Source organism: Apteryx rowi, unplaced genomic scaffold (assembly GCF_003343035.1).
Source record: "Apteryx rowi isolate R43461 unplaced genomic scaffold, aptRow1 scaffold_296, whole genome shotgun sequence".
Lineage (NCBI taxonomy): Eukaryota > Metazoa > Chordata > Aves > Apterygiformes > Apterygidae > Apteryx > Apteryx rowi.
Window position 1 is genome coordinate 581,271 of NW_020449374.1, and position 12,768 is coordinate 594,038.

The 12,768-nt window shown below is 35.4% G+C and overlaps 1 protein-coding gene across 1 annotated transcript in view; it reads right to left on the reverse strand.

The window, feature by feature from the left end:
• Positions 1-345: 345 nt before the first annotated feature.
• Positions 346-12,768, reverse strand: part of SLC17A6 (solute carrier family 17 member 6) — a 33,577-nt gene continuing 21,154 nt past the window's right edge. Inside the window, exons 4-12 of the mRNA XM_026069427.1 lie at positions 12,365-12,479; positions 11,337-11,424; positions 11,151-11,237; positions 10,111-10,253; positions 7,907-8,056; positions 5,264-5,396; positions 4,423-4,533; positions 2,854-2,981; positions 346-2,460 (exon numbers count right to left, since the gene is read on the reverse strand). Of these exons, the coding sequence (XP_025925212.1) occupies positions 2,128-2,460; positions 2,854-2,981; positions 4,423-4,533; positions 5,264-5,396; positions 7,907-8,056; positions 10,111-10,253; positions 11,151-11,237; positions 11,337-11,424; positions 12,365-12,479 (1,288 nt within the window). The 3' untranslated portion in view covers positions 346-2,127. The remainder of the gene's footprint in view (positions 2,461-2,853; positions 2,982-4,422; positions 4,534-5,263; positions 5,397-7,906; positions 8,057-10,110; positions 10,254-11,150; positions 11,238-11,336; positions 11,425-12,364; positions 12,480-12,768) is intronic.

Below are 12,768 nucleotides of genomic sequence, written 5' to 3' on the forward strand. Positions count from 1 at the left end.
CACACCAGCCCTTTAGCTAACGCAGATTAGTTTCTTGTCTTTGCCAGTTTTGCTGCACTGGCTGGTGCATTGACCCTCTTGCTCCTTTTTCATTCACACCTACTTCACACATCTTTCTGAGAAGAGGAACAACAATCCAGCATTAGGCACCTCTTCCACCACTAATCTGTGCATGGACAGAGGAGAGGCTAGACCATGCAGGGCTGTGGGTATCCAGCATAGCTCCCAGCTGAGACCTACAATATTATCTCCACACTGATAGCAGAATTTATTCCACAGTGAGTATAATTTTAGTCATCTGTGTTAAAGTGCATCTAAAAAAATGACAAGAAACTACAATGGTCCTTTTTATACAAAAGGATAAATAGAGCATTTTATTAACACTTTGCAGCAACAAAAGTGACACGGTCCACATCTTTTTCAGTAAACAGAGCAAAAGCTATGGTCACATTTTACATCACTTTGAGGCACAAAGCAAAATATTTTTTTTTAAGGTCAAGGTATGATTTGCATTAAAAAAAAGGAGAAGAAACAATCCTCAAGTTGTATATTGCAGTAGCAGGGTTTCCAATCACTAGCACAATACAATGAACAGACCAAGAATCCAGAATGGATTATTACATACAATAATAATCATTCGATTGAATTAAGAAATGGATCATTGTTGTCATTTTAGAGTATTAAGAAGTGGTCTGGTGTTGCTAACTTCAGTTTGGTTTGGTTTAATCCCAACAACCCCAAATATATACAACAAGCTAAATGAAGGTTAATATATAGACTAGAAGATTATGCACTTTATAATGCATTGCACTTATTGCTTGGTACACTAATGTTGCAGTCACTGTTGAGTTTTACTGAAAAGACAAGCATGATGCTTGTTGGCTTCTTTCAACCCAACACTAGTTTTTTGCCACTTTGGTTTATTGTGAATTTATAAGTTACTCATATTCACTGTCCATTATTATTAGGTTTAATCCAAAGACAAATAAATTTTTATTTCAGGGATTTCTAAAATAGCAACATTTTCTGTAATTACAGTATCTTCAATAAACTTATATCTATGTATACAACTGTGGCACAATGTGTAAAAATATGAAAGCTATTAAGGGAAGAATAAGGGTTAAATTACTCTGTTGTGTCTATTGGCTTCAAAATATTCTGCAAAACAAATACATCCTTTTTCTTAGGGCTACATACTCATAGTAAATTTCTCTTTGGAATTTTGTATAAGACTATATCTTTTTCTAGGTTATATTTTTTTCTCTCTCTCTAAAGATACCAGTACAAAGTTGGAATATACTGCAAATAAAATAATAATAAAGCTTGTTCTTGGTAAAGGGATTTGACAGTCTGCATGAAAAGTCAGACTTAACATTATATATTGTTTTTATACTAGTTGGTTAATGCAGGGAAGAACATGACAATGCCTATAATTTCATAAGATCCTGTAAAGAATAGAAATAAGAATTTGTGCCCAAACATTCAATATAAAACTCCTAAATAATTCCTTTATTCATCACAGAGTAGCCTGCAGCATGTAATCACGATAAACATACAATATGTCCTATTTGTTCTTTTAGGCTTGATACAATTACCAGTAAAGGAAATTGGATCAGTCCCTCCTAAATGCCTAGGACTCAACCCTTCTTCTTTAAGAAAGCTCTTGTCTTAGGCCAAACACACAGTTCCTACATTGCACTGCATAAACGCATGTATTTAACACAATCTCTTTCAATACAGTGTAACAAATATATAAGTGCATTTTTAATGATCAGGTGATTTTGGCTTTCTAAAAAGAGTATTAGATGTGTCAACTTAGTTGCTTAGTTGTGCTTTAATCCTTAGTTATGAGTTTCAGCTCATATATACTGTAAGTATCTAGTTGCCTCTATAGTTTTGACCAGTAAACCCTTAAAACTCTAATGTTTATAGAACAAATATAACCTAATGAAAGTGATGACATGTCACAACTCATACAGATTGCACTTTAATGGATTTTTTTTTTACAGTAAGACCTTCCTGTTTGATATGTGTTTACATGTTTATACCACATTTTATTTCTGTGTGCAAACAATCACAATGAATTTAGTCACAAACACTACAAAATATACCCAATATTTAGGTTTGTTATGAATAATCTCCTTCCTTGTAGTTGTATGAGTCTCGTACTTCCTCTTGTACAAATTCCTCTTTTTTCTCCCAGCCATTAGGCCAGCCACCGTTGACCTGGGTTGTAGCACCATAAGACTTGGTGGTACCATAATTTACATAATTCTGAGTAATGTCCCCTGTCTCTTCATCAAGTTCATCTTCATGAATAAAGCCACATTTCTCTTCACTTGTCTGCTCAGGGTCTGCCCAGGGTTGTTTCTCCCCTGAAGCAAATATACCATAGAATATAACTCCTCCATAATGAACTAAAGCAGCAATAAGGAAGACATACTGCCATTCTTCACGTGTCTGTAAAAAAGAAATTTGCTAGATCAGACCGCTGCATAGATTGCTCTAAATCTTCTGAGCTCAGAGATTTAAATCAGGCTCTGATGGTCAGCACAGACTAAAACATTTAACTGTCCAGTTTCCAGTTACTTATATTCATCATCCTTTGAAAATCACTGTCTAAAGGTTAATATTACTTCAGTATAATTCTGTTTCTTATTCATTAGCCTACAAAAGCATTGATATGCTGAGGATGCAGTGAAGCATGCTTCAGATTTGCAAGTTCTGGATGCTATTACCTGGAGGTCTCCAGACCTTAATACAGAATTTCTGGCAAGTTGTTCAATAGGAAGGTCTTTTTCTTGATGCTAATAGTATTAAACTGAAAGATTTGAAAACTGTATTGCAGTTTACCTTGTTCTTTGTCATTGCTCCAACAATTATAGGGCAAACCATTCCAGACAAGGTCCCGACTCCATTAGAAATCCCCATTAAGATGCTGGCATACCTTGGGGCAATGTCTAAATGGTTGACATTGAAACCTGCAATACGAATGTCAACAAACGTTCATACCACAAACAGAGCACTGCTTCAGTTCTGAACTGAAAAATAAGGCTATCACCTGACAATTTCATTATGACATATTGTGGCTCTTTAACTGGATTTCTTTTTCTCTGAAAGGCTTAAAAAGAGCCCCTCTGGGTTTTCACTTTCTTTTAAAAATATACTATAAAATGATACCAAGTGTATTTTCTTGCCAAAATGGCAGTTAAAAAAAAAAAAAAGTCACAATTATGACTGCGTAGGGTAGAGAACCCAGAAGATATGCAGGCAGTGGTAAAGTTCAGGTTTCCCCAGTGTCATTCATGACCTTTTTATGGTGTAAATAACTTGCCGAAATGCTGAGTCACCACTTCGGCAGCTTGCGCCCCTTTCTTTGCCTGTGGGCCGTATTTTTCTTTTTGTCACACAGACCAGCAGAAGGAACTTGCTGTTCTTGTGGGGGAAGGGAGGATGAAGGGATTCACCCATCATTTATTATATTTATCTAGAAATGACTTAATAATTATTTTTTAAAAATATTTCTTTGTTTCTTTGCATTTCCAACAGCTTAACTCTTCAAATTTGCTCAGTAACAATTCAAATAATCTTAGAAAAAAACACATGGTTCTATGAAGTAGCAGAGCCCATCGTTCCAGAAATAAGCAGATAAGTCAGTGAAAGCAGAAAACAAATCTTCGGGTACTGAAAAATAATAAAAGGGAAAAGGCAGGTGATAGGATATGGATAACTCTTTGATAAAGTACAGTGTGCTTTTTAAGTGCTACAGAAAAAGCATGATAACTTGTAGAATAAGTGAAATTAAGAAATGATTTGTTGAGGAGAGTTTAGATGTTTGGCACAGAAGAAAAGAGAGCTTGTTTTAGACATAAGGAACCAGCATGGAAGAGGATACTAAGATCACAGTGGGAAAACAAGTAAAGGCCAGGTGACTTGTGTTGCAAAAAGGGAGGATATATCAGCAGGAGAGGGGAATAGCTGTTTTTTAAATTAAAAAAATGCTAGTTATTAGGTCGCAAAATAATAAAAAATGCAACACAAACAAAAGAGTAACCAATATGTAGTGGAAAAATGGTAGAATATCTATGTCTAAACAAATACATGTCTGTATTTAAATATTGTTTTAGAATATCAGTCCATTTGTATTATACATTTAATTTTAAGAAAAATCTAGGGTGTACATTAGCACCTCACTGAAAAAAATGTCTAGTTTGCTGCAGTGAATATGGAAAATTTTGAAGTATTTGAACAAAAAAAATCTAATACAGAAGATGTATTTATTGCTCTTTCATTTGGAATAATCGCAAATATCATTTGGAATTCTGAGTTTTATGTTAAATTATTGTCAATCAATAAGAAACAAATGAGATGTTCCTTCTCTTAAATCAAAATAATTTACTAATAACAGTAATATAATCTTACCAGATATGGCGAATCCACTAAAGCCTACAGCAAGCACTAAGAATGAAATAGCCACTCCTTTGCTATGAGAATATCCCACCACCAGAAGAAGAGTTGCTTCCATACCAAAACCTTGGGAAATCATAAAGAAAACTGGATATCAGATTTCATTATCTCTCAAAAATTGCAAGCCTTAGGATACCACATTTCATAGGAGGACAGAGTGGCAAAACATCACCTCGGAGTGAAATAAAGTCAGGCAATTCTTTTGTCCCTAAAACCCACAAGTCCTTGCTGCATCGGATAATTCTTCTTTCATTGTAAGCTAACTTATTGTTACTTCCTGTCAGTCTGAAGGTAAAATAAAGGGTTGTGATTAGGTTATCCAGGTAGTTCCCCTTGATCCTAATGGGTGTACACACTTAACCTGCTCATGAATTTTGAAGTTGTCATCACAGCTGAGATTCAGCTTGTGTAACTGTAGCATCTTAGCAATTAGGTATTGAATGACAGTTAGTTTTCTGGGCTCTCTTAGCGCAGATGGAGTTTACAGGAGTACCTAAGGCTCATTAAGTAGCTAAGGGTAAACAAATAACACCCCCCCCCCCCCCCAAAAGCTCATCTGCTTCTTTAAGTGCCTAAGTGCCTTTTTAAATACCAAACATGGGTATTGACATTGGGAGTAGGAACACCTGTGTTTACTCTTATTTAGTAACCACATCTGTAATACCCGAGAAACATGCAAAGTATTACTTCATATGTACATAAAACCATGCAGTTTGTTTGTTTACTGGGTATATAAGATGCTAGGTGGACATTGACTCTATACAAGAAACTTTATTAATAAAATAGGAAAACTTACCTCCACAGTTCATTATCTTTCTCACAGTAGTGGTTGAAAGAATCTGTTTGCTTCTTAAAAAGTCTGCAATTTGTCCCCCAATAGGCACAATAATTGTCATCACTAAATGTGGCACAGCAGATAAGATACCCACCTACAATAGGAGTTAGAAATCACAGAGTATAAACTGTAAGAAAATATTGATTTCTCAGTTTCTGAAGCAATCAGCAAGTTGAATCATTTAATTGATTCTCTTCAGTTTCAGACTATGTGTTAAAACTAAAAATCTTGTTTGCTTTATTAAAAGAACAAAATTTGTGATCTTAACTTGTCATTGTATTTTCTAAAGGACAGCCAGACTTGTTAAGAATCTCTGATGCTATGAAACTTTACATTTATAAATTGTTTTAATTGTTTATATTTGATCAAGTGTTTTTTTTTTTTCTGACTGATGGCCACCTTACACTTCCTTTTGAGAAAATTTATGATCAAGTGTGTCTAACTGAAGTGCTGCATTTCTGTTGGTGATGTGTTGGGCATAGCTTTGCCCAGAAAGACTAACATGCCTAGATGTGTGAGGCCTCTGAGAGATTCCCCGTGGTTCATCATCACTTGCACGATGGCCATTTGCCTTTGATTTCTGAACATCCAGCAAGCTTCAAATTCTATGTGGGCAAARGATACGTCTGAGAAATTCTGTGTGCAATGAAAGATAGTAAACTAAATATCCATAGATAATATACAAAATGCTATAGATACTAAAAATTAAGACATAGTAATTTTGCAGTGACTGTCCCAAAATGTAATAACATATTTGAAGACCATTCCTTAAAAGCAGTACAGAGTATCTGTGAGCATGAAACGAACTGCCACCTGCTATCTCCTGACAACATAACTGCCTTGCAAATAGTCTGCTTTAGCATGCATGACATTTATTCAAATAAGGAATTCTGGATTTTGTGTATACCTGAAGATGTGCTTCAGCCCAGGTTTGCATATTTGCTGTCTGTGTCAGTCTGGCCTGAGGTGCGTCAGCATGCAGTGCAGATCACATATGTGGAAACTATGTTGTGACAGCTAGCTTCACGTTAGCAGGTGTTACTCCAGTTGAGTCAGATATTAACTAGGAGATAACTGTGGTGTTCCAGTTACTACTGTGAGGAATTCCTGAGTAAACACTAACTATTAATTTTGTGACCGTGCATCTCTGCGGCAGATGAAAATTGACCCTGCTGCCATTGTTTACACAGCTCCAAATTTCTTTGAATATATTCTCAGAAAAGTCTTTTAGAACAAAATGATCAGATTAATCCTATAAGGCACGACCCTTCTAATTGCATGTGTAACAGGTAATGTTTCAAACATAGCATAACTTCTTAAAAGAACTCCAGCTAGATTTCAAGTTCCATTTTGCAGAATTCTGAACGCTCAATAGACTGGTTTAAAGATTCAAATAAATATACTACTAGATTTACATGTTTGCTTTACTTATCAAGAAAATACACAAACATTCTTGTTGTTTACCAATAAATGTAAGAACATACTGATTTTGAACTAAAATTTCAAATGTTTCATTTTCCATCATGATGCAATTATCATGAATTGTTTAACTTTTTCCATTCCAATGTAGTACCATATGTATAGAAACATCCTAAAACCAAAGCACCAGTTCAAACCAACTCCATTCTTTGAAGATTAGGATATTTATGGGAGAAGTCCAAACCTGATCCTTATTTCAAAAGTGATTTCTTTCATGTGATAGAATAGACTATAGATCTGCACTTAGATCTGATCTGAAGGCTGGAATTCTAGGACTTAATTTTTTATCTCCATCCCATCTTTAAATGCAGGATATCATTACGTAATTGTGACAATATCCCATAATACTCCTACACTTTGGTAGCTACTTAGAAGGTTCTAATTGTCACTTATGGCAAAATTTAGGGTCACTTAGTACCTCATAGAACAATATCAAAAGAATACAGGAGTTTCAAAAGCACTTTAACAAAAGGGAAGTTATATTTRTGGAAAGCTTAATATACACTCTTGAGGTTTGTTTGCATCTATTCATATTCCCATTAGGGGTCTGATCCAAAATTCATATGAACTGCCTGGAACTTTGGATCATCCTTAGGTCTCATATTTTGCCACCATCTGTTTCGCTTCCTCAGTAAAAAAGGAGATGCAGTTCTTGCCACATTAAAGGAGAATGTAGACTCCTATCCTTCCTAAAACCAGGTGGCTGTGTTCTGCAAAGTACACCTGGAAAAATGCAACTACTTCTCCATATTTCCCTAGAGTTTTGGTAGCACCCTGTGCTCCCTGGGGTGTCAGGAAGAAGTATAATGCATCTTTCTATACCTTTCTAATACCTTGCATGGTCAGGTTTCAAGCACCCAACTGAAGGTGTTTTGAAATATGGCCCCAAGTAGATCATCACTAAGTAATAGCATCCTGCCCTCATCTTCCCCTATCAACTAGCTTTTCATTTTTGTTATTTCACTCATATGTACTGACAGTACAATAACTGGTGGGATAAGATTTAAGACTTGTAAATCCATGGTAAAGATGCAGATCACTTATCTTTCCTTCTCCTGATAAAGACCACAAACATGACTGATATTTACTTTTCTAAGATAAAGGCTTTATGTTATTCTTACATACCTTGCTTATTTCAAATCCAAACACTTCCTCAAAGTAAGCAGGCTGACTAATAAGTAACAAGTAAAAAGTCCAGCTTCTACAGAAGTTTGCAACAATTATTGCATAGACTGGCATAGATGTAAAAAATTTTCTCCATGGAGTCTTGTATTTCTGAAACATAAAAAGGGGGATCCAGTTAATATTTTGATCACTATCAACTATATATCTTCTCTTTTCCTATCTGTTATTTTTACCTATACTCCAAGAAACACATGTATGCGCAACTTTATGTACTTGTGTTCCAGACTTTAATTGTCATAAAGTGCATGCATCGATGTTTGGATAATCAAGATTTAATTTAAAAACATAAGCAAGTAAAAACTGACTACAAAGTATACAAGTGGAGAAACCCAGTTACTTAGCTGTATCACTTGTTAACATTCTTGTACAAGTGCTGTCAGTTCAATCCCATTCAGTCATATAAAAATGAATATACTCAGGCCAAAGTAATGTGTCTTTAAAAGAGAATGTTGTTGTATCTAAGGCAACAGTCAGATTTTACACTATAAGCACACAGTTTCATCCAGGTTTATTTTAAGCATGTATTTTAGCATCTAAATTTTAATTCCAGCCCTGAATAATTCTTTTTACCAAGTCTCAGCTGAAGCTGTTTGGTCAATATGTTTTTGGCTTGTTTTATTGTCTTTCTGAAATGAATTGCATAGTAAACAAAAAAAGATGACAGATGGACAGAACTACAATCCTGCTGAGTCCCTGCACCTCTTCATGAGCCCAGGGTTCTGTCCATCTGTGCTGATCCAAGTGCATGATCCAGCCCCAGATGAGTATTTGAAAATTACTTCAGCAGTGTTTCAGGCTAGATTTGGTCTACTATGCCTTGAATACTGGCATTTCTTCAAAGAAGCCCAGCCCAGTTGATAGGTATTTGCAATGCCTTGTATACTTATTAAATTGCATTGAAGAGAGACAGATTAAACAAGACTTAATTGTTGAGAAACCAGCTGGAAAAGCTGACTTGATACTTTGGGAAGAATTTCAGCTTGAGTATTTCAATAGCAATTGAACTATTAATTCAAACTAATTACTTCCAAAAATGTTAAATTAAAAAGCACCCCAAAAAAGTAAACAGAAAACATCCAACCCAAACTAGAACTATGCTGACTTCCTTTGAAATATCTCATTACATGTGAGATTTTCAAAAGCACTTATAGCCGTAAGAAACTATAAACATTGCTGTATACCATTATATATCAGTCTGGACGCTAGCTCAAGAACACCTAAAAATGTCTGTTGTCAAAGAAGTGATTCTGTTAAGCATTTCCAGCTTCCTATTTAATCTGGATAAAAGCTTTTCATTAAGAGGAAATTAGATTATTAGAATGGTTTCTAGCATGATTTCAGTCTGGACCAACTATCCCTCCCACAGGCAATTGCTGGTTCATGACTTAGTAGAGACCAGAAACCATTTACAATGGGATGTTCATGTGCAGCCACCCTGTCTTAGTGGCTAAAAGAATTTAATAATATGGTAACAAACAATTGCATGCCTCTTTGTCACAGCACTGTGCATATATACTATACATACTAATATATGTAAGGTTCTTCTATGTCTGTTCCTCTGAGTTTGCAAGGTAGATGGAGTGACAGCACTGGATCTTGGGGAAAAAAATACCATCAAATTTACCAAAACTCTTTGTTAATTTTCAGAGGGAGAGGGGGAAATACAATGGATCTAGGTTAAATAAGACACAGTGATTCCATATTTCCTTTGAATTTCAGTAATATCAAATGACAGACGCATTGATCTCAGCCTAATATGTCTAGCTGACTAAGAAAGCATTGAGTTGGAGGTAGAAGCAATGAAGAATGCCTTGAGAAATCAGTGAAAGGAAGGTCAATGACAGCTGATGGAATAGAAACTTCGATATGATTTTCTCACTTGCTTGAAAACAGTTTCCCACAGCCCTTAGCTTTTAGAAAGAGCAGAGTTAAATTCCATGAGTGATCCTCTAGAAGACCTGGAACCTGTATTCTTTTTATGCGGAAGCAAGATCCACCCAGAAATCCATCAGCAGATTTCAGATGTCCCCTCCCAAGTTCAGTTGTTTAAAATATGCTTTTCTATGTTAAAGTAGGGTGTTTAATTTTTTTATATATATWTTTTTTAATATCTCATAAGAAATAAGTATGAGTAATATTCTTACTTCCATTGCACCTAGGAGGTTGGCACTCTCTCCAATGCTTTCCTCTATATATCTCCTTTCTTCATCTGTGATCGTAGGATGCGCTGCGGGACTCTCATATGAAACCAAAAGCCAAAACATATACCAGACTATACCAAAGCTCCCTTTGGAATGGAAAGAAAGACTTTGAAAAGAAATGTACACTAAAGCAGCAATCAAGGAAAAATTCTGTGGCTAATTAATAAATTTAAATGGCAGTTGTTGTTACTGCTTCTCTACCAAGTCACTCTAACAGAGAGACAGATCCTGCAAACAGTACGTGTACAAAATACACGAACAGCTGGACCACAGTGAAGTCCTTGTTTCATCTACAGAATGACCTCTCTGTAAGGGAAGATTCACTGATATCTTTACAGCAATTTGTAACGTGCACTGCAATGAAACAGCTTCTATTTCATTGCAACAGACTATAAATGAAGTTCCATTCTGCTTTACGTCCTTGTTGTAAGGGCATTGCACTAACATTTTTACCGGCAAAGTACAAGATTGTGGCACTGTTTTCAACATAGTAGTGCACTTCCTGAGTAGTTTATTCATTTCGTATAAGGTTTACCCCTAATTCACATCAATTTTGTGCTGCAGAATAAACTCCTTTGAGGCACTGTTTTCCATCAGTGTAAGTCAAGGTAGCACTAGTGTGAATAGAGTTATGTATGAGGTCTTCATAGCAGCTAAAAATCAGGACATTTTACTCAGGGCAGGTACTTTTACGTTCATATAAATGAAAGAAGGATGTTACATGATCTGAGATTCTACAGAACTGCATAGCTCTTTTGCGCTACTCATTCTAAAAGTAACAAAGGTTTCGCTGTGAAGTAGCTTCTGTTCTTGTTTAATGACATTGCTCTCCTGCTCTCCTTTAATTCCTGTTCTTTCATTTTCCTTTTTCCTGGACTGCATTTTTAGCTTCAAAGGTCTTAAGAGTAGCTTTTACGTTTTTAAAGGGGTAGAATAGAATAGAGTCATACAATATTGGAATGAGATGAGCAAAAATGTCATACCGTACACATAGAACACAGAAGACCACCCGGTATATTGAACTAGAATTCCCGCTAAAGGCATTGCAATGACAGCTCCTGCATAGGAACCTACAAAACAAGACGTGTGAATGAAAATGGAAAAATAATCAGTCTCAAAATATTGTATTGTTACAAGTGAAGGAAAGACAAAGACAGAAGGTTGCTTACCACAAAAGGAAGTGGTTGCTAACCTACTTCTTTCCAGTGGAGGGGCCCACTTGCTCCAGATGCCATGGCAGGCAGGGTAGGTGACCCCCTGGGGGATTGGCATTCCACATGTTAGCTAATGCTGATCAATCAGGCAATGCATCACCTTTGTATGAACTTATATTTTAAAGCTAGTACAGACATTAAACATGAAGATACCTCACATTTCTATAGCAAAGACTGAGCACAACAATAGAAAAATTCCAATTCCTATAAAGTTGGAATGTTGGGGTTTTTTACATCATATATACATTAAGGATTTTTGAATCCTTAAAGAGGCCTTATGAAACAGATATAAAACATAACTATCCCCCTTTTTTCCCTGCCTTTTCAGGAAAGAATAGTGAAGATGAAAAAAAAAAGAATCTTAATGCACAAGTATCAAGGTCAAAGACAGGATCAAAACACAGATCCTCAGGAGTCTTTCTAATGCTGGGCTCATTTCTTCAACCCTCAGTAAATAATCTTGACTCTTGGTGACCTTTTAGCATTTAAAATGTGGTACATGAAATACATCCATGTATGAATATATGAATAATTTTTCCATTGCTCTAAAATCAGAAAATAAAATCAAGGTGAGCTTAAAAATATAAGGTTGTAAGAGAAGCTATCTTTGTTTCTAATAAACCTTTTTGAGCACTTAAGGCAAAGAATTGGATGTTAGTTGATGCAATTTTAAACCAGTTACATTTTAGGTGTCCCTTCAAAAACAGCTTTCATTTTAATGGTAGAAAAACTACAGAAACATCTTGCAGCCTTGAAACCTTAGAAAATGTAATATGAAATATACAGTAATTTTTACAAAATTCATACTTAATTATTATGAGACCTGCATTGTTCTATAGAAAGTTACATTTTTTCTTACTTTTTGAAGTTTTGATTCCTATGCAAAATTCTGAAAACAACTTTTTGCAAATGCAAAAGGCTTTTTTTGCAAAAGCTAACAAACATTTATCACATTTACTGGTTATTTTATACTTTTTCCATACCTCTACAAGGCCCTGCAAGATCCTAACAAAGATGACACACCCATAATGCACCCTGGCTGCAGATGGTATTAACATATTGAGGGAGGATGTCAGCAATATAGCAGCACCAAACACTCTGCAAAGGTGGGAAAAAAAAGGGAAACAACTTCAGTATTGTTCAAATTGACTTATTCCACATATGTTCACATATCAATATAGATGTATATAAATATATGTTCTTTATGTAGGAATATACCAACCACTGGACTGGATTAGTGTCTACTTCCATGTCATGTAATAACCTCTCTGATGAGACCCAGACCAAACATGGACATATCCATATATTTAGCATTATTTCCTAAAGAAATAAATCTTATGCTATCACGGGTATATATCTGACTATCCCTTTATATACCCACTCTTTT